Raw genomic sequence first — 26,404 nt, 5'->3', positions numbered from 1 at the left:
GTAGTTTAATGAAGGGAAGGGTGAGGGGTGACATGATAGCAGTGTTCCAATATCTCAGGGGCTGCTACAAAGAAGAGGGAGCCAAGCTATTCTCCAAAGCACCTGAAAGCAGGACAAGAAGCAACGGATGGAAACTAGTCAAGGAGAGAAGCAACCTAGAACTAAGGAGAAACTTCCTGACAGTTAGAACCTGCCTCCAGAAGTCGTGAATGCTCCAACACTGGAAGTTTTTAAGAAGAGACTGGCCAGCCATTTGTCTGAAATGGTATAGGGTTTCCTGCCTGAGCAGAGGGTTGGACTAGATGACCTCCAAGGTCCCTTCCAACTTCTTATTATTATTATTATTAAGGCTGTATACTGTTGCCCTGCCTGTTTAACTTATATGCAGAGCACATCATGAGAAAGGCAGGGTTAGATGAATCAAAAGTTGGAATTAAGATTGCCAGGAGAAATATCAACAACCTAAGATATGCAGATGATACCACTCTAATGGCAGAAAGTGAAGAAGAACTAAAGAGATGCGGGTGAAGGAGAATGCACAAGTGGGCTCAGCATTAAGAAAACCAAGATCATGGCATCCGGCCCTCTCAATTCCTGGCAAGTAGATGGGGAAGAAATGGAGGTAGTGACAGATTTTATTTTCCTGGGCTCCAAGATCACGCAGATGGCGACTGTAGCCAAGAAATTAAAAGACGCTTGCTCCTGGGGAGGAAAGCCATGGCAAATCTAGACAGCATACTAAAAACCAGACATCACCCTGCCAACAAAAGTGCATATAGTCAAGGCCATGGTTTTCCCAATTGCAATGTATGGCTTAAAAGTTGGACCATAAGAAAGTCCAAAGAATTGAGGCCTTTGAACTATGGTGCTGGAGAAGACTCCTGCGAGTCCCTTGGACTGCAAGGCGCTCAAACCGGTCAGTCCTAGAGGATATCAACCCTGACTGCTCTTTAGAAGGCCAGATCCTGAAGTTGAAACTCAAATACTTTGGCCACCTAATGAGAAGGAAGGTCTCACTGGAGAAGAGCCTAATGCTGGGAAAGGTTGAGGGCAAGTGAAGAAGGGGACAACAGAGAATGAGGTGGCCGGATGGAGTCACTGAAGCAGTAGGCATGAGCTTAAATGGACTCCAGAAGATGGTAGAGGACAGGAAGGCCTGGAGGAACGTTGTCCATAGGGTCGCGATGGGTCGGACACGACTTCGCAGCTAACAACAACAACAACAAAGACAATTCCTCTTCATTTAATGTGATCCAGGCAACCTAAAAATTTAATCATACCTTCTTTAAAATATATGTACAAGGAATAGCACAAGCACTTACAATATAAAATACTAGCATTTTTAAAATCTGTACACTTTTAATAAAATCAATTATATTGATTGAAAATTTTGAACCACAACTATTTTTTTTAATCTATGACAAAAAATATTTCAAAGAAAAACCAGTCAAAAGAATATTCTTTTTTACTTGAGGTAAAAAACTATACATTATGTGGTTCTCTTTGGAAAGTTTTAAATATATCTTCTATCCCTTCTCTTGTCCACATAGCATTTTATTCACAATGTCCAAGGCAGCTTCACAGAGCAGTCTGAAAAATAAGAACAGTGAAAAAACTTTATGAGGTATGAATGACAGTAAGTACACTTATTCCTCATTAGCTATAATAACTTACTGACACAGAAATATCACCAAGAAGTAATTACTTTATTGTGCCATTATTAGAAATAGGTGTAAGGCTTAGATCTTCTGTTCCTAATTATGGATTTCATCCATTTGCAAGAGCAGGTGAAAAAACTATTGTGAAGAGATGGGAGTTGTTGTGTGCATGCCATAAGTAGAAGCTCTCTCCATGAAACCTATTTCACACGACATCTCCAGATAAATGTCACTGTCTGTATGGAATGATCAACATAAAACAGCCTCTAAATCAGGCATGTCAAACTCGCATCACGTGACATCGCACAATGATGCATCCGATCTGTGGGCTGGCAGTTTGACACCCCTGCTCTATATAGCTACTGATTGACCTTGGTGGATCCAACTTGGTGGATCCAACTTCTTACAACATTGAAATAGTGGCTGAGCTCACAAATGCTAATAAGCAAGGATTCTTAAAAATATTTCTGATTGGCTGTCATTGTGACTTAATTTGCAGCTTTAAACTGCAAATCAGTGTGTGAGTTCACATTTCCAATTAAATCAAAGTGGAAGAACTTGACGGATTAATCTGGTCTTCCCAACTTGTGGAAACAAAACTGCCAGAATTCTCTGTCTAACATGGCCATTGCTGAGATTCCTAGGAGTTCACAAATGTAGAAAAAGTTCAGATTTGGGAAGAACCAGCTTGTTACTTGTATTAACAAGTCATTGACTATCCTGAGCTACCATGCTGAACTGAGTTTTAACATAATGAAAAGAAAACATTTCTTTTTTCTTCTCTAATGCAGCAAAAGGAGGTGATTTTTTTTCCATGAACAGAAACATAGTTTATTAAAAGGAATTATATGCTTCACATGCATTTAATAATATACATTGCTAAGTTTGTAGATGAAAACTCAGTACCGGTCTGCCAATTTAGAATCATCAAATGAATTTTTAAAAATTTATTTCTTATTTTTCAAATAAGATAAGTGAATTAAAAAAATCCGGTTATTATTGCACATAAAACCAACAATACTAAGCTATGAACACTACAGACTCATTTTAACAGTACAGAAACCATGCCTTACCCCCAGTCCAGCACAAATAAATCCCTCAAAATTACCTTTCCATGCCTTCTTTGGTCATTTCGCTGTGCACCATTATTTTTTTCTGAAGAGTAGCTGCAAAGGCATTCACAAAGGAAGTTTTTTGTTTATCTGTGAAAAATGCATGATTATGTTGAAGACTTTTGAGTCTTTTATTATTATAAGTTTTATTAATTTTTTAATATTTGAGTTCAAATATTTGTGAAGCAATACGGTGGTTGGGTAATCAAAAGTAAACAGTATCAAATAACAAGTTATTTGTAAATAGCTCAGGTTACATCAACAAGAATTCCATCTCCACTTCCCTTAGTTAAAACATAGTCAAATTAATCAATTTAATACATTTCTAATTGTGACCTAGTCAATTAAAAGAATGTTCAATATATTTTCACTAATACGTATCAATATCCTGCTTTCAAGGTAAAGGTTCCCCCGCACATGTGTGCTGGTCGTTTCCAACTCTAGGGGGCAGTGCTCATCTCCGTTTCAAAGCCGAAGAGCCAGCGCCTGTCCGAGGACGTCTCCGTGGTCATGTGGCCGGCATGACTAGACGCCAAAGGCGCACGGAACGCTGTTACCTTCCCACCGTAGTGGCCCCTATTTTTCTACTTGCATTTTTACGTGCTTTCGAATTGCTAGGTTGGCAGAAGCTAGGATGAGTAACAGGCACTAACTCTGTTACACGGCACTCGGGATTCAACCTGCCAAATTGCCGACCTTCTGATTGACAAGCTCAGCGTCCTAACTCACTGAGCCACCACAACCTAATTTCAATAAAATAATCTAGAGTAGCCTATGATGAATGGAAGAAAGCTTACTTTTTGGGTCACCCACATTTCCCTATTTCAATAAAGAGTAATTATCCTGTCTATAAAACTTACAGTTGCAAGAAAAAGTATGTGAACCCTTTGGGATTACGTGGAGTTTTGCATGAATTGACCATAAAATGCACTCTAAATGTCATGTAAGTCACAATAGAAAAACACAGTCTGCTTAAAATAATACTACACAAACATTAGCTGTTGTCATGTTTTAATTGAACATAAGATGGAAACATTCACAGTACAGGGTGGAAAAAGTATGTGAACCTTTGGACTTAATAACTGGTTGACCCTCCTTTGGCAGCAATAACCTCGACCAAACGTTTCCTGTAGTTGCAGATTAGACCTGCACAACGATCTGGAGTAATTTTGGACCACTCCTCTTCACAAAACTGTTTCAGTGTAGCAATATTCTTGGGATGTCTGGTGTGAATCGCTCTCTTAAGGTCATGCCACAGCATTTCAATCGGGTTGAGGTCAGGACTCTGACTGGGCCACTCCAGAAGGCGTATTCTGTTCTGTTGAAGCCATTGTTTTGTTGAATTACTTGTATGCTTTGGGTCAGTGTCCTGTTGCATCACCCATCCTCTGCGGAGCTTCAGTTGGCAGACAGATGGTCGTACATTTTTCTGCAAAATGTCCTGATAAACTCTGGAATTCATTTTCCCATCAATGACAACAATCTGTCCAGGCCCTGAGGCAGCAAAGCAGCCCCAAACCATGATGCTCCCTCCACCATGTTTTACAGTGGGGATGAGGTTTTGATGTTGGTGTGCTGTGCCTTTTTTTCCCCACACATAGTGTTGTGTGTTTTTCCCAAACAACTCAATTTTGGTTTCATCTATCCACAGTATATTTTGCCAGTAGTGCTGTGGAACATCCAGGTGCTCTTTTGCAAACTTCAAACGTGCTGCAATATTTTTTTTGGACAGCAATGGCTTCCTCCGTGGTGTCCTCCCATGTACTCCATTCTTGTTTAATGTTTTCCTTATTGTAGATGTGTCAACAAAAATGTTAGCATGTGCCAGAGATTTCTGTAGGTCTTTAGCTGACACTCTAGGATTCTTCTTTACCTCATTAAGCATTATGCGCTGTGCTCTTGCAGTCATTTTTACAGGACGACCACACCTAGGGAGAGTAGCAACAGTGCTAAACTTTCTCCATTTGTAGACAGTCTGTCTTACCGTGGACACATGAACATCAAATCTTTTGGAGAAACTTTGGTAACCCTTTCCAGCTTCATGCAAGTCAACAATTCTTGATCGTAGGTCTTCTGAGAGCTCTTTTCTGCGAGGCAAGGTTCACATCAGACAGTGTTTCTTGAGACCAGTAAACCCAAAACAGGTGTGTGTTTTTAAAGGGCAGGACAGCTGTCAGGAACACATCCAATATCATCACACTGGAGTCAAGGTTGGCTCACTCCTGGCTCCAATTAGCTCTTGGAGAAGTCATTAGGCTAGGGGTTCACATACTTTTTCCACCCTGCACTATGAATGTTTCCATCTTATGTTCAATTAAAACAAGACAACAGCTAATGTTTGTGTAGTATTATTTTAAGCAGACTGTGTTTTTCTATTGTTGTGACTTACATGACGTTTAGAGCGCATTTTATGGCCAATTCATGCAAAACTCCACGTAATCCCAAAGGGTTCACATACTTTTTCTTGCAACTGTACATTGTTCATTTCAAAACATTCTTATTTTTTATCAATAATGTCTATTTATTATCTTAACAATTCACCAATTATAGCAAAATATCTTATATTGTACCTTTCCAAATTCTATAATATATATCAATTCTAATAACCAACTTTCCTTTAAAAGTTAAATATAACATGAGTTTCTGTCTGTATCATTGCAATATATTCTATATGTCGCCTTAACCGTTCACCAATTGTTAAAATACTATCTTTTGTTATATCATTCCAAATTCTATATGGTTCAGATTTATATTCTAGAAGCTTAATTTTGTTATCCCTTACAGATCTAAAACCTAAATGTAAAATCAGTTATATTTTTGGAGATTCCCCTTAATCCATTAAAACATATTTTTAAACTCTATCCTTAGGAATCCCAAAAAAGAGATAAGTTCATTTTTTTAAATCTAACTTTTGCCATCAGGCTTCCCTTTTGGCGTCTTTAAATTCTCAAATGTATCTCTCTTTCTTCCTACACACATTATTTGAATCCAGGGAGAGTATCCAAATGTCAGTTTTGCAAAGAAAGTGTCCCCTTTGTAACCATTAAAAATTTGCTTTAATAGTTCAGTTTTTGATGTTTGACGTAATATAGTTGTCATTAAGTCAGTCAGGTTTTTTTCTTCTTCCAACTCCATCTGGGTTAGGTAGAAAGTAGTAGCTGGTCTTATGGTTGTCATCTGATTAGCTGAATCCTCAATATAGTGTATTTGAAGGCCTTTAATATCTTCACTCTTAATGTTGCTTTCTTTGGGTGCTATTGCTTTTTGAGTTGTAAGTTTTGTAGTTGACGTTGAAATTTGGACTTTAAGGTTCTGCAGAGGTTGCATTTGTTGTTCTTTGAAGTCTCCTATTTTAGTGTTCATTTCCATTTCTTCTGCTTTTGGATTGTCAGTTCCTCATTTAAGGTCAGTTTGATTGGGTGGCTTTAAGTTGTCAGACTTATCTTGCAGTTTGGCTTTAATTTGCTCTGTCATTGCCAAAATCGTGTCCAGTATCAGTTTGTAATTAAGTGGTGGGATATAGTCATCCATTTTGTTGTTGTTTACAGCTAAATTTTCCATGGAGGCTATTTTAATAAGAGTCAATGATTATCCACCACCAAATTGTTTTCGGTGCCAGGTGTTCCCATACTTATCTTTAAAAGTAAATGTCAAGGACAACTCTGTTATTCAGTCAGCTCTCACAATAGAAAAAAGATTTACTTGCTGTACCAAGTTTCACAAGATGTCATCAATAGCACATAGAATGTAATGTAAAATTTTTTTTTTCCAAATTAATATAAAACTTTTGTAGCATTAGTCCATTCTTTTTTTTCCTTAATTCACAGCTTGAAGAGAAAATAGGGTAGTAGATCCCCACCAAAAATAGCTTTTAATAAGTACAAATAAAATTGCTTAATTTCTTTGCTGAGTTACTTGATTTAAGGCTTTAAAATTTATTCCCCAAGTATATAATCGCCGTTCTTTCAAAAAATGGGGAGAAATTTTCAGAAAAGTCCCACAGGAAGATGGTTAGGGGAATAAGAAAGGTAAAGTCCCACCGAGATCCTCCAGATTGCTTCTTAGTGCTAGGTAGTGCTTTTGGCTTTCGGCAGGGAGCAGCTTAATGATCAGCCATTTTCATGGCTGGTCTCTTCTTCTTTGGGCTAAAGGAGATGCTCCGGATTCAGAGGGCTGCCACCCTTCCGCGATCACAGGGAGGGCCTCCTTGCGGTGGTCGCCCCTCCAGGGCGACTTTCGACCCTTTTCAGGGTCCTCCAAAAAAGAAAGATCGGACGGCAGGGAGTGGACTCTTCCTGCACATGCAGAAGCACCGCGTGCGCAAACTGGAAGCCAAGACTTTTGAGTCTTATTGAAAAAGAAAAATATGTTTGTTCTCTATTGCAGATTAAAAACTCAAGATTTCTCTTCTTATCAAATAGCAATATGTTCTAAATTTATTACTGGTAGTCCTCAACTCACAACAGGTTGCTCTTATGCCCATTTGCAGCAACCCACAGTTATATGACTGAAATTTATATTTTTACTGGAAATCAGCATTAATTTAGATTTTTACCCCCATCTTTTTAACTTCACAGTATAATTATTTGAGGGAACACCTACTGCCGGCATCAAGTTCCCTTCGTCCTGTGCGCTCCCACTTCGAGGGCCTTCTCAGGGTGCCGCCTGTAAAAGACTGCCGGCGGATAACACCCAGGGGGAGGGCCTTCTCAGTGGGTGCGCCTGCCCTGTGGAACCAGCTGCCCGTGGAGCTTAGGACTGCCCCCGACCTTCGGTCATTCCGCCGGGACCTGAAGACCTGGCTCTTTGAGCTTTCCGGCCCAGGCTGAGAGGTGTTTTCCCCCCTCAGGGATCAAATTTAATTATTTTAACTGTTTTTACCTCTTGTATTGTATTGATGTTTTTAAATACTTTGTAAACCGCCCTGAGTCCTACGGGAAAGGGGCGGTATATAAATTCAATAAACTTAAACTTAATTAACCAAGGCAGCGAACATACATAATACTTCTTCCTATTACTTTCGGTTTCCAGCAAAAATCGCCGCATAATGAACAATGAGTTCACCTTACAACCACCATGCTGCATGTGCATGGTCACATGGTGACCCATTTTACAACCATCAGAATTTAAGATTGAAATTGCATTTTCAATTAATAAATCGAGGATTATCTATGTGTTTCTGAAGACTGAAGGTTCATTTCATGGTCCATCAATGCTTATACAAATATTTTGTATACTTTTCTTAAAAGACTATGTACCTAATCTTTCTGCAGCATTTCTCAGTCCACGTAGGTGTTCATTGTGCCAAATAATTTGGTATATGTAGCAAATCTTGTTATTTCACCCAAAGGCATACCCTTTAAAATGAATGCTACTGGCCCTATTCAGAGCCTAGTGAAATTTCATGGTTCTCCCTGAAGAGAAGCAAGAAGAAATCACTTCCATTCCTTCATCCTGAACCATCAAAAATACATTAGAAATCTAGAAACTGGAATTAAGTTCATACAACTTCACTGGATTACTCACCTTTAATTAAAGCAACAATATACGCACAAGTGGTAAGGCTAATAATTCCTTCAGATTCTTCAGACTCAATGTATTCCAATAATTCATTTAGGAAACTCCTGAGTAAAATATGCAATATACAGAATCATGAACTATACAGAAAATAAAGACAAACAGATTAATTGTCAAAATATGAATTCATGACCTTGCAGAATTTTTAGATTTTAGAACCCTTTATGAAGTCTTCATAAGACTGTTAAAGGTTCTAAACATTTACTTCTATTTGCTGTTCTATTGCTGTATTCAGCAACGTTCTGAAGCAGTTCTTCCTCAAGACATTGCTTCCACCTTTAGCCTTCAAGTCATAATACTCTCCTTTTTATGATCTCTACTGCTTCTTCTTCTTCTAACATATTTGAAAGAGAGGATGGGACAAAATAGAAGGCATTTTATTTCTAGAATTTAATTTCTGCTTTTGAAAAATATGGGGTTCTGGAATTGAGAATCACAAAATGAGCAAGTCTCCAAAGACCAAAAGATAAATTCAGATGGAGGGAATAGCATTCCAGGTTTATTTAGCTGCACTGATGCTTTAGAAGCATCAAAAGTAAGTTTACAACATCCTTTCAATTAAAAAAAACTATTTATATTAGAGAAAAAGAAAGTGAGCGAGCAAGAGAAAGAAATGACAAAAACAGAGGGACGACAACACTCACTGTTGTATTTAAAACTGCCCTACCCAGAGTACTCAGCTTTGAAGCATGACGTAATTGGCTGGAATAGTATCACAGATAATCTAAAAGCTTGATAATGTTATCAACAGCTTATTTATTATTTATTATTTATTTATTAATTTAATTTATATACCGCCCTTCTCCCGGAGGACTCAGGGCGGTGAACAGGGCAATACATAAAAACTAGATACAAAAATTAAAAATTATTAAAACGTGATTAAACAATGCCCATAAATTAATACAAATTAAAATTGAAGTTCATTTATAAAAATCCCACCCCGTCCCATCAGGCCAGGCCAGCTTCTTTAAAGAGATGGGTTTTAAGATCGCGCCGGAAGGAGCGGAGATCGGGCGCCATCCGGAGCTCGACCGGAAGATGGTTCCATAAATCCGGTGCACCCACAGAGAACGCCCTCCCCCTGGGGGCCACCAGTCGGCATTCTTTGACCGGTGGCACCCTGAGGAGGCCCTCTCTGTGGGAGCGTACTGGGCGGAGGGAAGTTGACGCCGGCTGCAGGTGCTCCCCAAGGTATTCCAGAGTGTAGCAGATGTACATCTTTGTACAACTGTAGAATCAATTAGCCTGAAACATTGCTCTATATTATTTCAAGGGTCCCTTTGCTTCCAATTTTCATGTTCAATGTAAAAAATGCTTGAATGTTTAATTCTGTTTTAGTAGCTAATGAATCTTTAATATAAACTACTATCAATACTTCTCAATTGCAGCTCTTATTTTAAGAAAGGGCTACATGCAAGTAGACTGCAATTATGAGATTCCAGAAGTATCTGTAGAATATATTCAGTAGTTCAAAAATAAAAATCCAACTCAAAACCAGAACTGCATACAAGTTGGTCAATAGCACACCCTTGAGCATTAACTGCTCCAATTTTTCTTTTGCTTTGTAAAATCTTTTTCCCCTAATACTAGAATTAAGTAATTACCTAAGGAGGTAACACAAGAGGTCATCAACAGGGTACCAGATGAAGAAGACAAAATCCGTCCTCAGGACAGAAACAATAGTGTGGGAAAACAAATTGGACTAAGCATCCCCACCTAAAAGAGAGCTTACCTAACCACATTTGCTGATTTACTCAAAACAATCATTAAAACGCTGGAAAGTGGTGGAAGATCCAAGAATGTCTTAGGTGTTATTAGCTGTTCTGTATTTGATACCTAGAACAAAATAAATATGAAGAAGTGCTTTTAGCAAATAAGAAATCAATAAATAGGAGAAGAACTGACACTTGATATTACTTAACTGTCTTTTATGGCCATTGAAATAGCTAAGGTCTTGAAAGAGGAGGAGGAGGAGGAGGAGGAGGAAGACAGGCAGATAACCCCATAGGCAAAGAAATAACAGCAGCAAAACAGCAGTTGTGCTTTCTGGAAGGCACATAACATCACCCCCATTTGAAGGCTAAAAGCTTGACTGACAGCTCAGAACCTGTTGTCTAGAGACTTTGGGGAAGTCGGGGGGGGGGGGGAGACTTAGAGCCAGCCATTTTTTGCTCAGCCCCTTCACTCCATCAGAAGCATTCTCAAAATATTCACTGAAGATTTATTTTCACAGCAGATGTACATTCGATAACAAGGACCACCTAAGAATTTGAGAGCCCTTATTTCTACAGGCGTAGAAAGAGATATGAAGGCAGATGGTGTTTTAGAAAACTTTCAAAACTGCACTCCCTTTGCAAATGTAGCATTGACTACAGCAGTGATAACCAACTTACAACACACGTGTTCACAAATGGAACACCATGCCATTTTTGGTGGCACACCAGACCTCCAAACTGTCTGGAAGGCATGCTAAAAAGCCTTGCACAGCCTCTTGAGGCATCCAAAAATTGCACAAGCATTCTCACACAATTTTCTTTTCTTTTCTTTTGATACAAGTTTTATTATTTTTTTAATTTTACATTCAGATATTTGTGAAGCAATACGGTGGTTGGGTAATCAAAAGTAAACAATAGTCAATAACAAGTTATTTGTAAATAGCTCAAGTTGCATCAACAAAGATTCCCTCTCCGATTCCCTTAGTTATAACATAATCAAATTAATACTTTTCTGATTGTGGCCTAGTCAATTCAAAGAATTTTCAATATATTTTCACTTATACATATCAATGTCCTGTTTTTAAGTTTTACCTAATTGCAATAGAGTATTCTAGAATAGCCTATGATATATAAAAGAAAACTTAATTTTTGGGTAACCCCCATTTCCCTATTTCAATAAAAAGTAATTATCCTGTCCATAAAACTTACATTGTTCATTTCAAAACATTCTTATTTTTTTACAAGTAAATTCTATTTGTCATCTTAACAATTCACCAATTATTAGAAAAATCTTTTATTATCTTTCCAAATTCTATAATATACATCAATTCTAATAGCCAACTTTCCTTTCCCTTAGACACCTAAAAGTTAAATATAAAATCAATTTATATCTATATCATTACAACTAATATATTCTATATGTCATCTTAATAGTTCATCAGTTATTAAAATACTGTCTTTTATTATCATTCCAAATTCGATAATATAGTTCAGTTATATTCTAGAAGCTTAATTTTGTTTTCCCTTAAAGATCTAAAACCTAAATATAAAATCAGTTTATATTTTTTAAAGATTCCCCTTAATCCATTAAAAGAAACTTTTTAAGCTCTATCCTTACAAATCCCAAGAAAGAGACAAATCTAATTTTTTAAATTTAACTCTTGCCTTCTTTTTGTGCCAATCAGGCTTCCATATTGGTGCCTTTAAATTCTCAGATGTGTCTCCCTTTCTTCCTACACACATTATTTGAATCCAGGGAAACCATCCAAATGTCAGTTTTGCAAAGAAAGTATCTCCTTTGTAATCATTGAAGTGTTAATAGCTCAATTTTTGATGTTTGGTGTAATATAATTGTCATTAGTTCAGTCTGGTCTTTTTCTTCTTCCAATTCTATCTGGCTTAGGTAGAAAGTAGTAGCTGGTGTTATGGTCATCATTTGATTAGCTGAATCCTCAACATAGTGTATTTGAAGGCCTTTAATATCTTTCCTCTTAATGTTGCCTTCTTCGGGTACTATTGTTTTTTGACTTGTAGGTTTTATAGTTGAAGTAGAGTTTTGGGCTTCAAGATTCTCTATAAATTGTACTTGTTGTTCTTTAAGGTCTCCTATTTTAATGTTAGTTTCCACTTCTGTTTGTTTTTGGATTATCAATTCATCATTTAAGGTCAAAGTTTGATTTGGTGGCTTTAAGCTGACAGATTTATCTTGCAGTTTGGCTTTGATTTGTTCAGTTATTGCCAAGATTGTGTGCAATATCAGTTTGCAATTAAGTGGTGGGATATATTCTTCCATTTCGTTGTTTACAGATAAGTCTTTCATGGAGGCTATTTTAATAAGAGTCAATAATTCTCCACCTCCAGTATTCCTAGATTGTTTTCAGTGCCAGGTGTTCCCAATCTTATCTTTGAAAATAATGTCAAGGACAGCTGTTATTCAGTCAGCTTTCACAATAGAAAAAAGATTTACTTGCTGTACCAGGTTTCGCCACAAGATGGCAATAAAAAATAGCATATAGAATAAGATGTAAAATCTTTTTCCAGATTAATATAAAGCTTTTGTTCAATTAGTCTATTCTTTTTTTTTTCTCCTTAATTCACAGCTTAAGCAAAAAATAGGGTGGTAGATCTCTACAAAAATAAAAGCTTTTTAATAAGTACAAATAAGGTTGCTTAATTTCTTTGCTTAGTCACTTGATTTCTTTTAAGCCTTTAAAATTTATTCCCCAAGTATGCAGTCGCTGTTCTTTCAAAGGAGGGGGAAGAAATTTTTGGAAAAGTCCCACAGGAAGGTGGTTAGGGGGAATAAGAAAGGTAAAGTCTCACCCAGGTCCTCCAGATTGCTTTGTAGTGCTAGATGGTGCTTTGGGCTTTCGGCATGGAACGGCTTAATGATCGGCCATCTTAATGGTTGATCTCTTCTTCAGGCCAAAGGAGCTGCTCCGGATTCAAGCGGAGGGCTGCCGCCCTTCCGCGATCACAGGGAGGGCCTCCTTGCGGTGGTCGCCCCTCCAGGGCGACTTTCGACCCTTTTCAGGGTCCTCCAAAAAAGAAAGATCGGACGGCAGGGAGTGGACTCTTCCTGCACATCCGGAAGCATCGTGTGCGCAAACCGGAAGCCCTCACACAATTTTCTGAGGCCTGAGAGAGCAGGACCTTTGTATTCACCTTCCCAAGGATGAAGAGACCTCCAGACCCTCTAGAAGCCACATGAGAGAACCACAATCACACACAGCCTCTAAGTGACTCCCCAACCTTTCTGGTTCCAGGGGCTGGTTTCAGAATTGTCTTCCAGACCAGGAAGGGATGATTTCGCACACAACCTAGATCCTATGACGGTGCAAATGAAGCTTCGCTCACTTGCCCACTGCTTGCACGGCCTGTTTCCTAATCAGCCATGGGTAAGTATCAGTTAGGGGCTTCTGCTCCAAGACAAATGAAAATCGCATGTGCATTCACACGTGATTTTCTGAGGCTCCAGAGGCCCCCTATAGTGTAGGTTTTGGAGGATTGAGAAGAGGGTGGGAGAGAATCTAGGGCAGAAGCCCCACCCTTTTGGGCACCAGGGACCGGTTCTGTGGAGAGAGGTTTTTTCGCGGACTAGAGCGGATGTGGTTTTGTGTGCTGCCTGCATCCCATGGATGGGGCTCTGCTTCTTTGTGTAGCCTGGTTGCTAGCATGCTGTGGCCCAGTACTGGTCCCTGGACCGGGGGTTGGGGACCCCTGATCTAGAGGATAAGAGTCCAGATAGGAAGTCAAGAGGCCTGTTTTGTCCAAGGGGGTGTGTGACACGTCGGTAGAGTCAACATAGACCTTTTCTGAATTTTTAATATGACAAATCCAAAAGGTATACCAACATTGAGCTAAAGAGACTAAGGTGAAAATGCTTTCCATCACACCTGATAGATCCTTGAATATTTGCTTAGATCAATGTTTCTCACTGGAAGCCTGAAATTATATGGATATCAACTCCCGGAATTCCTCAGCCAGAATTCTGAGAGCTGAAGTCCATTACATCTTCAAGCTACAAAGATCAAGAAACACTGGCTTAAAACCATTCTTATATACCCAGCATATCTGCCATAACAGTAAAGCGAAACATATTACCTTTTTTTTCAAGTTGTAGTTTATCTCAACCACTACTGCAGCCAAAAGAGAAGAAATAACTCCTTGAAAAACCATTGGAAAAATCAACATACAGGACTGGACTACGTGTACTAATTCTCCAAGAGGCTCTTGAGCAGAATGAATTAACTAGAAAAAAAAACACAAAAAAATCAGCTTTATAGCCAACAAGCCTACACAAATACCTACTATATATACATCTTAAAGAAGCTGAGACAAAAATGCATAACTACACAAATTAAAGCATACAAAGCTTCCAGAAAAACTTTTAGTTTAAAAGCTGCACTCTCTTCAGATTGTTTCAGCACTAAGGTAAAGGTAAAGGTTCCCCCGCACATGCGTGCTAGTCATTTCCAACTCTAGGGGCTGGTGCTCATCTCCGTTTCAAAGCCGAAGAGCCAGCACTTGTCCGAAGACGTCTCCGTGGTCATGTGACCGGCATGACTAGACGCGAAAGGCGCACGGAACGCTGTTACCTTCCCACCGCAGTGGTCCCTATTTTTCTACTTGCATTTTTACATGCTTTCGAACTGCTAGGTTGGCAGAAGCTGAGACGAGTTACAGCCGCTCACTCTGTTACACGGCACTCGGGATTCGACCTGCCAAACTGCTGACCTTCTGATCAACAAGCTCAGCGTCCTAACCCACTGAGCCACCGCTGTTTCAGCACTAAAGAACACTAAAATACTTCTATTTTCATACAAAAATAGGTCCCCTCTATTCTGAAGGGACTGGGACTGGAATTTTGGTATATGCCATGACAGTTGTAAGTCAAGACAACCACATGACTGTACTCAATTTTATTACTGTCTTAATGGTGATCATAAGTCCACATCTATTCTCCCAAATAGGCTATTTTCCTGGAAATTGGCAAAACCCCACAAATCACAATGACTGCAGAATACTGCAATCAACTGTAAATATGAGCCAGTTGCCAAGTACCTGAAATGCAGTTATGTAACTGCTGGAGTGGGCTAGGGAGAGCACAATATTTAAGATGGCTGGAGATGTTTTATGAGTCATAAACCACTCTTTCCAGGACTGTTATATCTCTGTACAGCCCTTAAACAATTGGTCATTAATTGAGGACTACCTGTATCTTCTTTCTCTTATGTCACTATAGCACAAACTTCAAAAGAAACAACCAAACATTCCAATTCTCCCAGGGCTATTTAAAGGAGGCTGAAATCAATATCAGAGTCCAGGGGCAATCATTTTATAGAATTATTTTCCAATGTAAAGAGGTATTAAAAGGCTCAAGAAGAAATAGTCATGAATCTTTATAATCTGAAACCAAAAAAAAACCTGAGGCTGAGAAAAGAACTTAATAGCCTTACAATGAACTGGAAATATGAAAGACAGGTAGCAGAAACAATAAAAGGTGACACATTTTAGATAAAACAATACAAAGTCTAGTTTTTAAGCTGGTCCACCTTTAATTAATATTGACCCAGAAGGCAAGTCCTTCAAAACAAACTAAGAAACAATGTAGCACAATATCTAATAAAGCAATTGCAAGTCCTATTAGGGCATCTTGTGCTGTGCTGTCCCTTTAGGAAGCAATAGTTTTATTTCTCTAACCAATGTTACCATCTATCTATGAAAAGTTATCCTATCATCTCTGAAACTTAAAAGGGGTTTTTGTTTTGTTTTTTTGCATTTGCATCCTTGCTCTGCCTATCACTAGCCTTTTTACAAAGTGATTTTCAAAGAAAAATAAAAAAAATAAAGAAAGGATAAGTATCTCAGAAATATGGGACTGAATAAAGATCTTCACGTGGAGTTGTCAAAGCTCCCCCTTAAAACAACACTACCAACGTCTGAGCTATTTTTAGTTCTGTCACAAAATGTCACCCAATGTCAACTTTTTCATTAGAAAACTGAACACCTTTGTTATATGAGTTAGTTAGAAAGTAATTGCATCTTGGTATTTTAAAAGGAAGAGGAAGTCTGAAATATACTCGAAATATTCAAAGCACAACTTAAAAGTCTAGAACTATGCTGGAGGACCATTTCTCCCAATTATGGCTGCAGAATTCTTTCTTTTATAAACAAGGATCAAAACTTAGTTACTAAAACTAAGCACAATAGTTGAAATGGAAAAATTCAAACTGGGGGGGGGGGAATAAATCATGGCCAGGTTTAGACGCAACTGATACCTGAATCCCCTCTTCTTTTTGTCTTCTGAGCCTAAGTGCCATAGATTCTAGAATTTCCTGGAATATTTTCGGAACTTTATTTAGAAGTTCTTTTATGCAATCAGTGTTGCCAATGTCACAGGCTAAGGAAGCTTCAATAATCTCTCTCAGGATAGAAAATAACATTGGAATGAAAATGGAGCCTTTTCCTAACAAAACAAAACAAAACAACAATGTGATGCTGCAGCAAAAACAATATGCACACTCTAAGGCTGTATCTTCAAAAGTGTAGCATCTGGATCAAAAAGGAAAATTGAATCTGCCTATGCAACACTGATCAAATTGCTCCTTCCATTTATCTCTGCAAACCCTATTTTTACATTTATTTTATTTATTAAATTTGTTTTTGGAGGGATCCCTGGGAGAGGAGACGGGATGAGTGGCCAGGAAGAAAAACATTATGAGGAATAGTTGGACACATGGAGCAGGTTTAGTTTGAAGATTGTGAGGATGCATCATAGCTTTTCTTCAGGTGCCTGAAGGTGGAGTAGAACTGTTCAGAACTGTTACAGGAGAAGAAACAATGGGTTAAAATTATAAGGAAATAAGTTTTGTTTGGGTGTCCGGAAATAATTCCATGAGCTGCTCAAAAACAGAGCAGCTTGCCTTAAGGAACTAGTAACTTCCCTTCTGCTGAATGGGTTAAAATATTGACACTTGTCCTGGATGCCACAGTAGTGAATGCCGGGCAATTGTGAGGAGTTCACTAAATGTTTTCTAAAGATTCTTCCGACACTTACATTCTATGAAAAAAAAGTAAGATCTGTAGCAGATAGTAAACATAGTTATTCTATTCCAAATATATTGTTCAGTCTTCCCCAATATGGTCATTTTTCAGCTGTTTTAAACTCCCAGAATTCTCAGCAACAATCTTGACTGTTTCAAATTCTGAAATTGAAGCTCATGTACCTAAAGGGCGCACTAAGGGGAGGGCGATAAACTTATTAATTCCTGGAAGTTGTTGAATTTGTACTGTTTCAGTAAAAAGACAGTTGAAAGTATACTCCTTATAAACCGAGGGATAGAATCCTGAAACTCTTAAGAAAACAGCAGCACTTCAGTTACATTTCATCACATTATTTTACATACATATCATATGCTGTATGCCATATGTTTGACTTTAATAAGCTTGCCTTTTAGTGGTCCAAATATTGTCTTGAAAATAAAGTTTTCAGGAAAAACACATGGAATAGTGCACCAGCAGTAAAGGCTGATATATCTATACCATATAGGACATAGTTTGGAGAATTCTGTTATCTGTTACTATATTTATAGATTGTGATACTTGTCACTGATCTTATACCATCCTAACGGTTTCAGGCTAAGACAAGATTTGTTAAGATACTACAGACTTCATACAATCAAATAGAGAAGGGGGGGGAAATGCAATATATACATAAAAAAATCATACCTGTGTACATGAGCCTAGATGCCAAGTTCATAAGACTAGCTTGAAATTTAAAATCACCAAGTCCAACAGCTATAAGATCTTTGCACACCGCTAGGTAAGTCTTGACACAAAAAACAAAGAACGGATATGATTTACATTTATAAACCAAAAAAACCTTACTTTTTGTATACTCCTAAAATGGAACAACTAAGATTAGGTCATCTTTCAGATGATTTATTAAGAAACAAAAGTTACTAGTTCTCAATAAAGTAGAAAATACTAAAAGTAGCTTGAAAGCTTTCATTCAATTTTATTTTTAGAATTCCCCAAGTTTCTTAATGTCATACCAGCCCTGGCAAAGGAAAAAACAGTATGGATTTTGCAGAGGGAAAAAATTAGTGCGGTTTTTTGGGTATGTCTGTTAAGTGTATGGATGAAGGTGACCACTTTAGTGGGTTTTCAGATACTTCTTATAAATTTTCTCATCAAAAGCTTTTGGGCAAACCTAGAGACCATGGGATAGGGGGATCTCTCATTTTATGGGTTGCTGCCTGGTTAAAATTCAAAAAACAAAGAATAGGAACAAAATAGGAATTTTTCTCAGTGAAGGATCTGAGAGAACAAATTCTTAACTTGATCCTAAACGGTCCTAAAAGATCTTGATTTTTAAGTTCATGAACACTGCAATTCCATCATAACCTGCAAATGATACCACACTATGCAAAGTGGTGAAAAACAAAGGGGAGTCAGAAAACCTCCATAAGACTCTCTTTTAAATGGATGAAGAGTCAACCAAATGGCAAATACGGTTCAATTGAATTAAACATAAAATTATGTACATGGGAGGAAAGACTCTAATTTCCCATTTATACAAATGGGGTCTGACCAGTCATAGTGAAGATGTCAATTGAGTATAGAGACAGTTCTTGAGTTACAACCATAATGGAGTATGCCCATTAGTCAAAAGTCAATATGGTGGTAAAATGGGTCAATCACATAACTGAGCCTATATTATGGCGTCTTTTTGCAGCAGTCATTAGATGAATGCGACGGTTGTAAAAGTGAACTCTATGGTCGTTGAATGAATGCTATCGTTGTTAAACCAGTGGTTCACTGTAGGTGCAATTTCGTCAAAAACCAGAAGTAACAGCCATAAAATGCAGTCACATGACTGGGACATGGCGTTCATATTGATGAGTGCCTAAAGTCCAGTCATGTGACCATTCCCCCCCCCCAACTATTGAAATTTCAGATGTGGGTTGAACATTGACTTTTTTGGGCCTGTAGTAACTTTGACTGATTCCTAAATGATTGGTTGTTAAGTGGAAGGCTAAGTGAAAAAAGCACATGCCAGGAAATCTGAAGGGACTGAAAATAAATACATCAACACTGTAACTTCTTGATACAAATTTGTGATATATCAACCCTGAGAGTAATGTGAAAAGTTCTAGTTGTCGTGTTTGAGAAAAGGATTTAAAAGAGCTGGAATGTCAAACCAGAGCAACCAAAACGATCTATACAAGGAAAGAATGAAAGCTTAGAAATCATTAGTTTGAAAAAAAGCAAACCAGGAGGGAACATTATCAAGGTATCTAAAATCAATCCTGACAAATGATTTTGTAAGCTGCAGGAGGTTTGAAACCAGCTTTCCACAGGCACGCATCCCATGTGGCCACATACAGAGAACACAATGTTATCCCATTCAATATATCTGCCAGTCACAATTGCCCTGCCTGGTTGATTGCACAGGATTGTTAAAGAATGGAATGAAAGGAAGGAGAAGTGAACCTGGTTGAGTTCCTGGAAGAAAATTGTAATATAAATATAATGAATAAAATAAAACACTGCGTTTCTGATCAGATGGAAAACTAAAATGCAGAAGCAGTTCTAAATTCTACGTTGCCTCTAAACTGGGAAAACAAAGTATGTTTAAGGTAACTCAATGCAGTTTATGATGGGGGTGGTGTCAGATAGATTACTCACAAACAATTAGAGCCAGCTTGTCTAGCTCAGTGCAACTTATCTCACAGGGTTGTTGTTTTGTTGTTGGGGGAGCGGGAATAGGAAGAAGAAAAAGTATTATGTAAGCTCATGCCTTGGGTTACTTATAAAGTAATAAAGGCAGGATGAAAATTTAATAAATAATATATCACCATATATAAGGAGCATGCTAAACAGGGAACAAATTCACACACAAACAGAATACCTGAATCACCATTTGACAGATTTCACTGGATGGCTTCAAGTAACCCTCTTCTTCCTTTAACAAAAAATGAGGCAGAATGCTGTTTTCTATCCAGGCCCCAGTCCTCTCCAAAGCTGACAGATAATCCTGTTCTTCAGAGACAAACTGTTAAGAGAAAGAAACATATCCAGCTACAATGGAATTGCAGGATTCAAGATTCATTCTACTCAAATGAGCAGCAGGTCTTTGACTTACAATACCTTATGTAAAAGATGTATATTTAATCTGCAGTAGAGACTGAAGGCTCTTACTGCCGTTGCTTCATACAAGCCACAATACGCCGGGTCACACCCTTGAATATAAGTATCTAGGGCATCCTGCAAAGAAGAAATATTAATGTTTAATATTAAATTAATTTATATATAGTTAAATATTTAAACTTTTTCTTAAAAAAAAACACCACACAATAGATATGTGATTTGAAATATTGGTATCCTTCCTGTTTCATTCAAATTTGTAAATGTTTCATTTAATTCAAAATGTTTTATATTGTCTTTTAAAACAAGAAATGTCCAATATTTCGATACTTAAAAGTATATAGGGCTGGGATCACATTTGATGGGAGTTGATTTTAATTTTTGATTTTGTGCCCACAGTAAAAAGTAAAAAAAATGACAATAAAGGTTATCTAACTATCTATTTTGATTTTAACTGCAGTGACCTCAGTATTATGCTTTACATTCTCTAGTTCCCAAACCGCAGTAGAGCTTGACTGTCTTTATAAGCAGCAGGGTGGCTGCACATTTAAATAAACTGGGCGTTAGCTGCACATACTACTTTTCTTCTAACAAATGATTTTGTAGGATGTAGCCAGTTCACTGGCATCGATGCAAATTGCCAATGCACTGGTTTTGCTTTTGAAATGGAGGTTTCCGTTCCTTCCCCGAATCCTTGTCCCTCCACCACATTTTTAAAGAGGGGAAGGAAGATAATGCCCGAGCCCCATCCAAGAGGGGAAGCGTTCAGCCCATGGAGGGCTTTTCTGTATCTCTCAGTATCATTCGTTTGGCATCGTGTCTACCCACAGCAACTTTATTGTCATCCTAGCAGAAAACAAATTTCACACCACAGAGCTGGATATAAACATCCAATCCAATATCCAATCAGTTCAATGTTCAGTCAACAAGCCAATATTAATGCACTGTGGAGTTCTAAGAGAAGTTCATTTTAAAATAGCAGTGAAGAAATGTGGATCTTATTTCGAGGTTATTCTCATGGTAGCACATTCCAGTCCCAGCATAAAGGCAGACACAATACTGGAGTCAGCAGCACACAAGGGCGCACAGATATGAGAAATCCTTTGGGATCTCTGCTCTATGGGGCCAGGTAATCTTATCTTAATCAGAATTGCCCCATAAGGCACAGGGAGACGGCTCTTTTTATGAAGAACAGTTCCACTGAGTAAAACTGACTGTTTGCTACATTTGTTGGAAGAAACTGCTTAAAACTTTACTAAGCATTTATGGGATGAATATAGATCATCCCCAACTTACAATCATTTGTTTAGGGAAAGGAATAAAGTTATAAAGGCACTGAAAGAAGTAACTTATGAATGGTCCTCACACTTACATCCATCATAGGTCCCAACAGTCATGTGGTCAAATTTGGGGTGCTCAGCAATCAGCAGGTATTTACAACAGTTGCGGCATCCCTGAGCCAGGCCTTACCACTTGCAGCCTAGACAGCTTCTGACAAAGTCAATGGAGATGGCCAGATCCCCTTAGTGACTGCGTGATTTACTTAACAACTGCAGTGATTCACTTAACAGCCATGGCAAAAAAGATTGTTAAGATTCACTTAACAACCACCTTGTTTAGGAATGGAAATTCTGGTCATAAACCTATGAAGGACACGCAAGAAGAAATCAATTGCACCTAAAGAAAGCATTATTAGAAGTATTCGTTAGATCTGATTGTATAATAATGGCGGAGCTGACCTTTCCACATTCAAGAACTTTCAGAAGCTGGTTCAGTTTCTCTCTGGAGAGGGACAAAAGGCAGTTTCGGTTCATATAATGAGTCAATAAATATTCTAAATAATCAAGGGCCAGTTCCGGTTTGGGCTCATCCATTTCTTGAATTTGTACTTTCCGTTGAGTCTTATTAGTCTAAGAACAGGGAATAAATAGTCCTTTTATTGGTAGGCATGAAACAGGGAACAATAAATCCAATCAACCCCAGAAGCTGCACAAATCTATACAGCAAACCTTTCTCTTCCTTGGCTCAGCTGTTATCCAATCACAGATTAATTCAAGGATGTGTCCTAATTTGCCCCAGCGACATAGACAGTCAAGTAGGGTAGAATATTTCTTTTCAGTCACACCATTTTCCATGTTCTTCAGCTTTGAAATCACACCACAACTAGCGACAAGTATAGAAAAGGTGATGTGTTAGATTAGATCAAAGAGAAAAATCTATCTAAAAAACAAAAAAAAAATCTTTCCACTCTTTCAGCTATAGAACTTCTGTTTTAACTAACCCAACCTATAGAGCGCTCTTTTCAAAGAAAAGCTTTCAATCTACATTTTCAGCTTTACAAAATAACAAGCCGTACCTGAATGTAGGAATAGCAGTAGGTGGGATGAAAGAGGCCAGAATAATTATTGGAGACACGCAACGATCATCCTGTGAGAAGCACATACACACACAAAAAAAAAACCTACTAGAAATCTTTGTTAAGCAGAAGGATTGAGAATACATCAAATGGTACCCCTGCATTTTAAAGCATAACAAAAACCTTTCAGAAGGTAAAACCAGCAAGTGTGAGCCTGACACTTATTAAAGCATCTTCTTATACAGAAGCACTTACCCACTAATTTGGGCTGTCTAGACTGTGCCACAAATATAAACTAGCAACTCTATTGGAAGTTACATTCAGTTTGGATGAAAATGTTCACAGCTGGATAATTGCTCCTGAAGGCATTTTCATAAAATTGTAGTTCTGTATATATAAAAAAGAGCCTGCTGATTTTAGCTCCATTAATAATAAAAGCTCTAGGCTGAAACATTACTTATTCTTAAATTAGAGTAAGATTGATCAAATGTAGATGAAGATTTCAATTACCTTATCAAATAAGATGCATCTACAATGAGATATGATAAGAAAAGTGATTTCATAGAACACTGATTTTTCTTATTCCTGACCACTGATCAAGAACTTCCTGTCTTTTTCCCACTCTCAAAACTTTGCTTCTCTCCACCCCAAAACCTAATTTGGGCCTAGTCAGAGATTAAGGTTGTGGTAGAAAATCTATAATTCTTATACTTTCATCCCTTTCGTGGATGACATTAAGCCTTTGCAATGCAAGCCATTATATTGGCAATGTGCTGCTAAGTTAAATTCATGTGTTTAATGACAATGTATGGATTGCTCCAGCTCATGGTAACAAACACTGTGGGACCTGAAACTAGCACAGTAATATTATTTGATGGTTTGTTCTCAACCGTCAACCACAGTTGGATAATATTCATGCAGAGAACAAATTATGTCAATTTTATCTGACATTTACCTTAAATATTTTTAAATATTCTGGTAGCACAGAAGCAAACTTTTGAATAATATGATTTTTTGCTTCTTCATTGCTATCAAGTGGTTTCTGAATACTCCTCCAGAGAATTACAATAACTTCAAGCAAGCCAGCCATGGAAGGTATGTCATCAACCAAAAGTACGTTATCTGTTACCTGAAATGTAAAATAGATTATAATTAGAGAAAACTGTTCTTCTTAAATAATATGTCTCAAATTATGGGTTACTTGAAAAATGGAATAACTAATATGTGTGTTAAGAAGACTTGAATTACTTAAGACAGAATCAGTGCTCCTAGGGGTGTCCACAGAGGGAGTTAAAAAAAAGTCACCACCTGTAATGGTGTGTGAGAATAACCTTGGGAAGCAGGAGGAAGAGCTGTAGACAAGGCAAAGGTGTGATAAGCAGTATAAAATCTGCAGAAGCAGAGGGGGTATAGCAAGCATCTTAGAAGACTCTCCCTAATTTCTTGGTCTGTAAAGTGAGAGGGGAAGAGATACAGGTAGTACTCAACTTATGACCATAATTTGGGCCAGAAGTTCCATCGCTAAGAGTTGTTCAATGAGTTACACCCAATTTTATCTATTTTGCCAGTTTTAAACGAATCACTGTAACTGTTAAGTAATCCTACAGAACTTAAGCCAAACTGGCTTCCCTCATTGACTTTGCTTGTTGGGAGCTAGTTAGGAAGGTTGCAAATGGTGATCGCATGACCATGGGATACTGCAACCATAACTGCATGCCAGTTGCCAATTTTGATCACGCAACTGTGGGGATGCTGCAACAATCGTTAAGTGTGAGGACCCATCACTTTTGTTAGTGCCACTGTAACTCTGAATGGTTGCTAAAAGGATGACTGTAAGTCAAAGACTACATGTATATTTTGAGACGTGCAAGATTCATGTCAGCCTTGTGAGGTAGTCCAGAAAAGAAACAAGAAGCATCACCAATAACTTCATTTTAAGGTTACATTAACGGAATCATGCTGAAGTGATGTTCATTGCCATCTCTAACAAACCAGCAATGGATTATACTGTATATCTTGCGTGAATTATATATCTCTACATGGGGCTACCCTTGAAGACCACTCGGAGGCTCCAGCTGGTACAGAATGCAGCCGCAAGAGTTGTGTTGGGAGTTTCCCGACACTCCCATGTTACACCTCTGCTCCGCGAGCTGCATTGGCTTCCAGTTGTCTTCCGGGTGAGATTCAAGGTGTTGGTAATGACCTACAAAGCCCTACATGGCATGGGTCCGGAATACCTTGGGGAGCACCTGCGGCCGGCGTCAACTTCCCTCTGCCCAGTACGCTCCCACAGAGAGGGCCTCCTCAGGGTGCCACCGGTCAAAGAATGTCGACTGGTGGCCCCCAGGGGGAGGGCGTTCTCTGTGGGCGCGCCGGACTTATGGAACCATCTTCCGGTCGAGCTCCGGATGGCGCCTGACCTCCGCTCCTTCCAGCGCGACCTTAAAACCTACCTTTTTGAACAAGCTTGCCTGGCCTGATGGGATGGGGTTGGGTTTTATTAACTTGTTTTTAACCTATTTTAATGTGTAATGTGTTTTAACTTATTCATGGGCACTTTGTTTTATCGTTTTTAATTTTTGTATTTTGTTTTTTAATATGTATTGCCCTGTTCATTGCCCTGAGTCCTTCAGGAGAAGGGCGGTATACAAATAAAATAAAATAAAATTAAATAAATAAATAAATAAATAAATAAATAAATAAATAATCAATCAATCTTGTGGTGATGATGTCACAAGCCATCATCACAGAAGATATATAATTCACATCATCACCTTCTTGCCGACACCAACATCATCTTGATATATATTTTAGAAAAAAGTAAATGAATAGGCAGGTGACATCAAAAGCACAACCTATATCAGCTTGCTATCACGATTACCAAAGGCAGTTGTTGATTGGGAATTTTTATTCATAAAATTTAAAAATTATTAACTGGCACTCCTCAAAAATAATGTAATGGCCCAGACATTCCTGCTAGGTTTTTGCACTATGTCACAACTCATGAAGTTGCTACTCACTCAACACAAGATTGAAATTTAAACAAACCCTTTAACAGAATTTATGGAAGAACCTCTTTGAAATGGAAGGCTGTAATGCTGAGAAATATTTTCATCAGATAAAGCAGCAAAATATGCTAGAACATCACAAATCCAAGCCAGTTGTCATAAAACCATTTTCAATTAAAGTGCTGTTCTTACACTCATGTTTTCTTTCTCACTGTGCTCATCTCCACTCTCAGATTCCTTTAATTGCTGTTGGATACAGCCATTCAAACAATTCCGAATGTTAAGCATCAGTTTAGCTAGAATAAAAGAACAAAGTATCTCAATTATAAAAAATGACAAGTGTCAATGTGGACAGTAAAGTTACTGGCCCAAATATTACTTCACTAAAAAAGTAGGAGTGTAGTATATGTACACTTCAGCAAAATAAATAAAAGCAATTTAATAAAAGCATGCAGCTGTTCAGATTAATATTTCATCAACCACTTTTCTTGTTAAGGATTTCAATAGATTTGTAAATAGTTTTGAGCATGTTAAAAACCTATACAATTTAAAACCATATCAAAATAAAATATTTAAAATAGGATTGTAGTTAACACTCAATGACCAAGAAAATGTTGAGGAAAAAGTAGTATTTTCATTTAAAAATAAGCCTGCCCAGTAATTAGCACCTTTTATACATGCATTACAACCAAGTTATTCCTCTTTGTTTAGCCCAGAATTCTTCAGAAACAATTACTGTCCCTGGCCATTTATAAAAAAGCAATATGAATGTGGGGAAATATAAATAGTCCTTGACATACAAGTGGAGCATACCCATTACAGTCAT

The 26,404-nt window shown here is 37.9% G+C and overlaps 1 protein-coding gene across 1 annotated transcript in view; it reads right to left on the bottom strand.

The window, feature by feature from the left end:
- Positions 1 to 1,526: 1,526 nt before the first annotated feature.
- NCAPG2 (non-SMC condensin II complex subunit G2) overlaps positions 1,527 to 26,404 on the bottom strand; it is a gene marked incomplete at both ends in the record, with an annotated part of 41,410 nt that continues 16,532 nt past the window's right edge. The window contains 15 exons of the mRNA XM_083379047.1: positions 1,527 to 1,590; positions 2,767 to 2,860; positions 8,297 to 8,394; positions 10,080 to 10,183; positions 13,186 to 13,258; positions 14,075 to 14,313; positions 16,344 to 16,531; positions 17,794 to 17,893; positions 19,979 to 20,122; positions 20,218 to 20,334; positions 21,954 to 22,124; positions 22,224 to 22,377; positions 22,571 to 22,641; positions 23,526 to 23,699; positions 25,771 to 25,874. Of these exons, the coding sequence (XP_083235173.1) occupies positions 1,527 to 1,590; positions 2,767 to 2,860; positions 8,297 to 8,394; positions 10,080 to 10,183; positions 13,186 to 13,258; positions 14,075 to 14,313; positions 16,344 to 16,531; positions 17,794 to 17,893; positions 19,979 to 20,122; positions 20,218 to 20,334; positions 21,954 to 22,124; positions 22,224 to 22,377; positions 22,571 to 22,641; positions 23,526 to 23,699; positions 25,771 to 25,874 (1,895 nt within the window). The remainder of the gene's footprint in view (positions 1,591 to 2,766; positions 2,861 to 8,296; positions 8,395 to 10,079; positions 10,184 to 13,185; positions 13,259 to 14,074; positions 14,314 to 16,343; positions 16,532 to 17,793; positions 17,894 to 19,978; positions 20,123 to 20,217; positions 20,335 to 21,953; positions 22,125 to 22,223; positions 22,378 to 22,570; positions 22,642 to 23,525; positions 23,700 to 25,770; positions 25,875 to 26,404) is intronic.

The sequence above is a fragment of the Vipera ursinii genome (assembly GCF_947247035.1).
Source record: "Vipera ursinii genome assembly, chromosome: Z".
In the NCBI taxonomy this organism is placed as follows: Eukaryota; Metazoa; Chordata; class Lepidosauria; order Squamata; family Viperidae; genus Vipera; species Vipera ursinii.
Note: the sequence above shows the minus strand (reverse complement) of the source record. Positions and strands in the feature narration are given on the sequence as shown.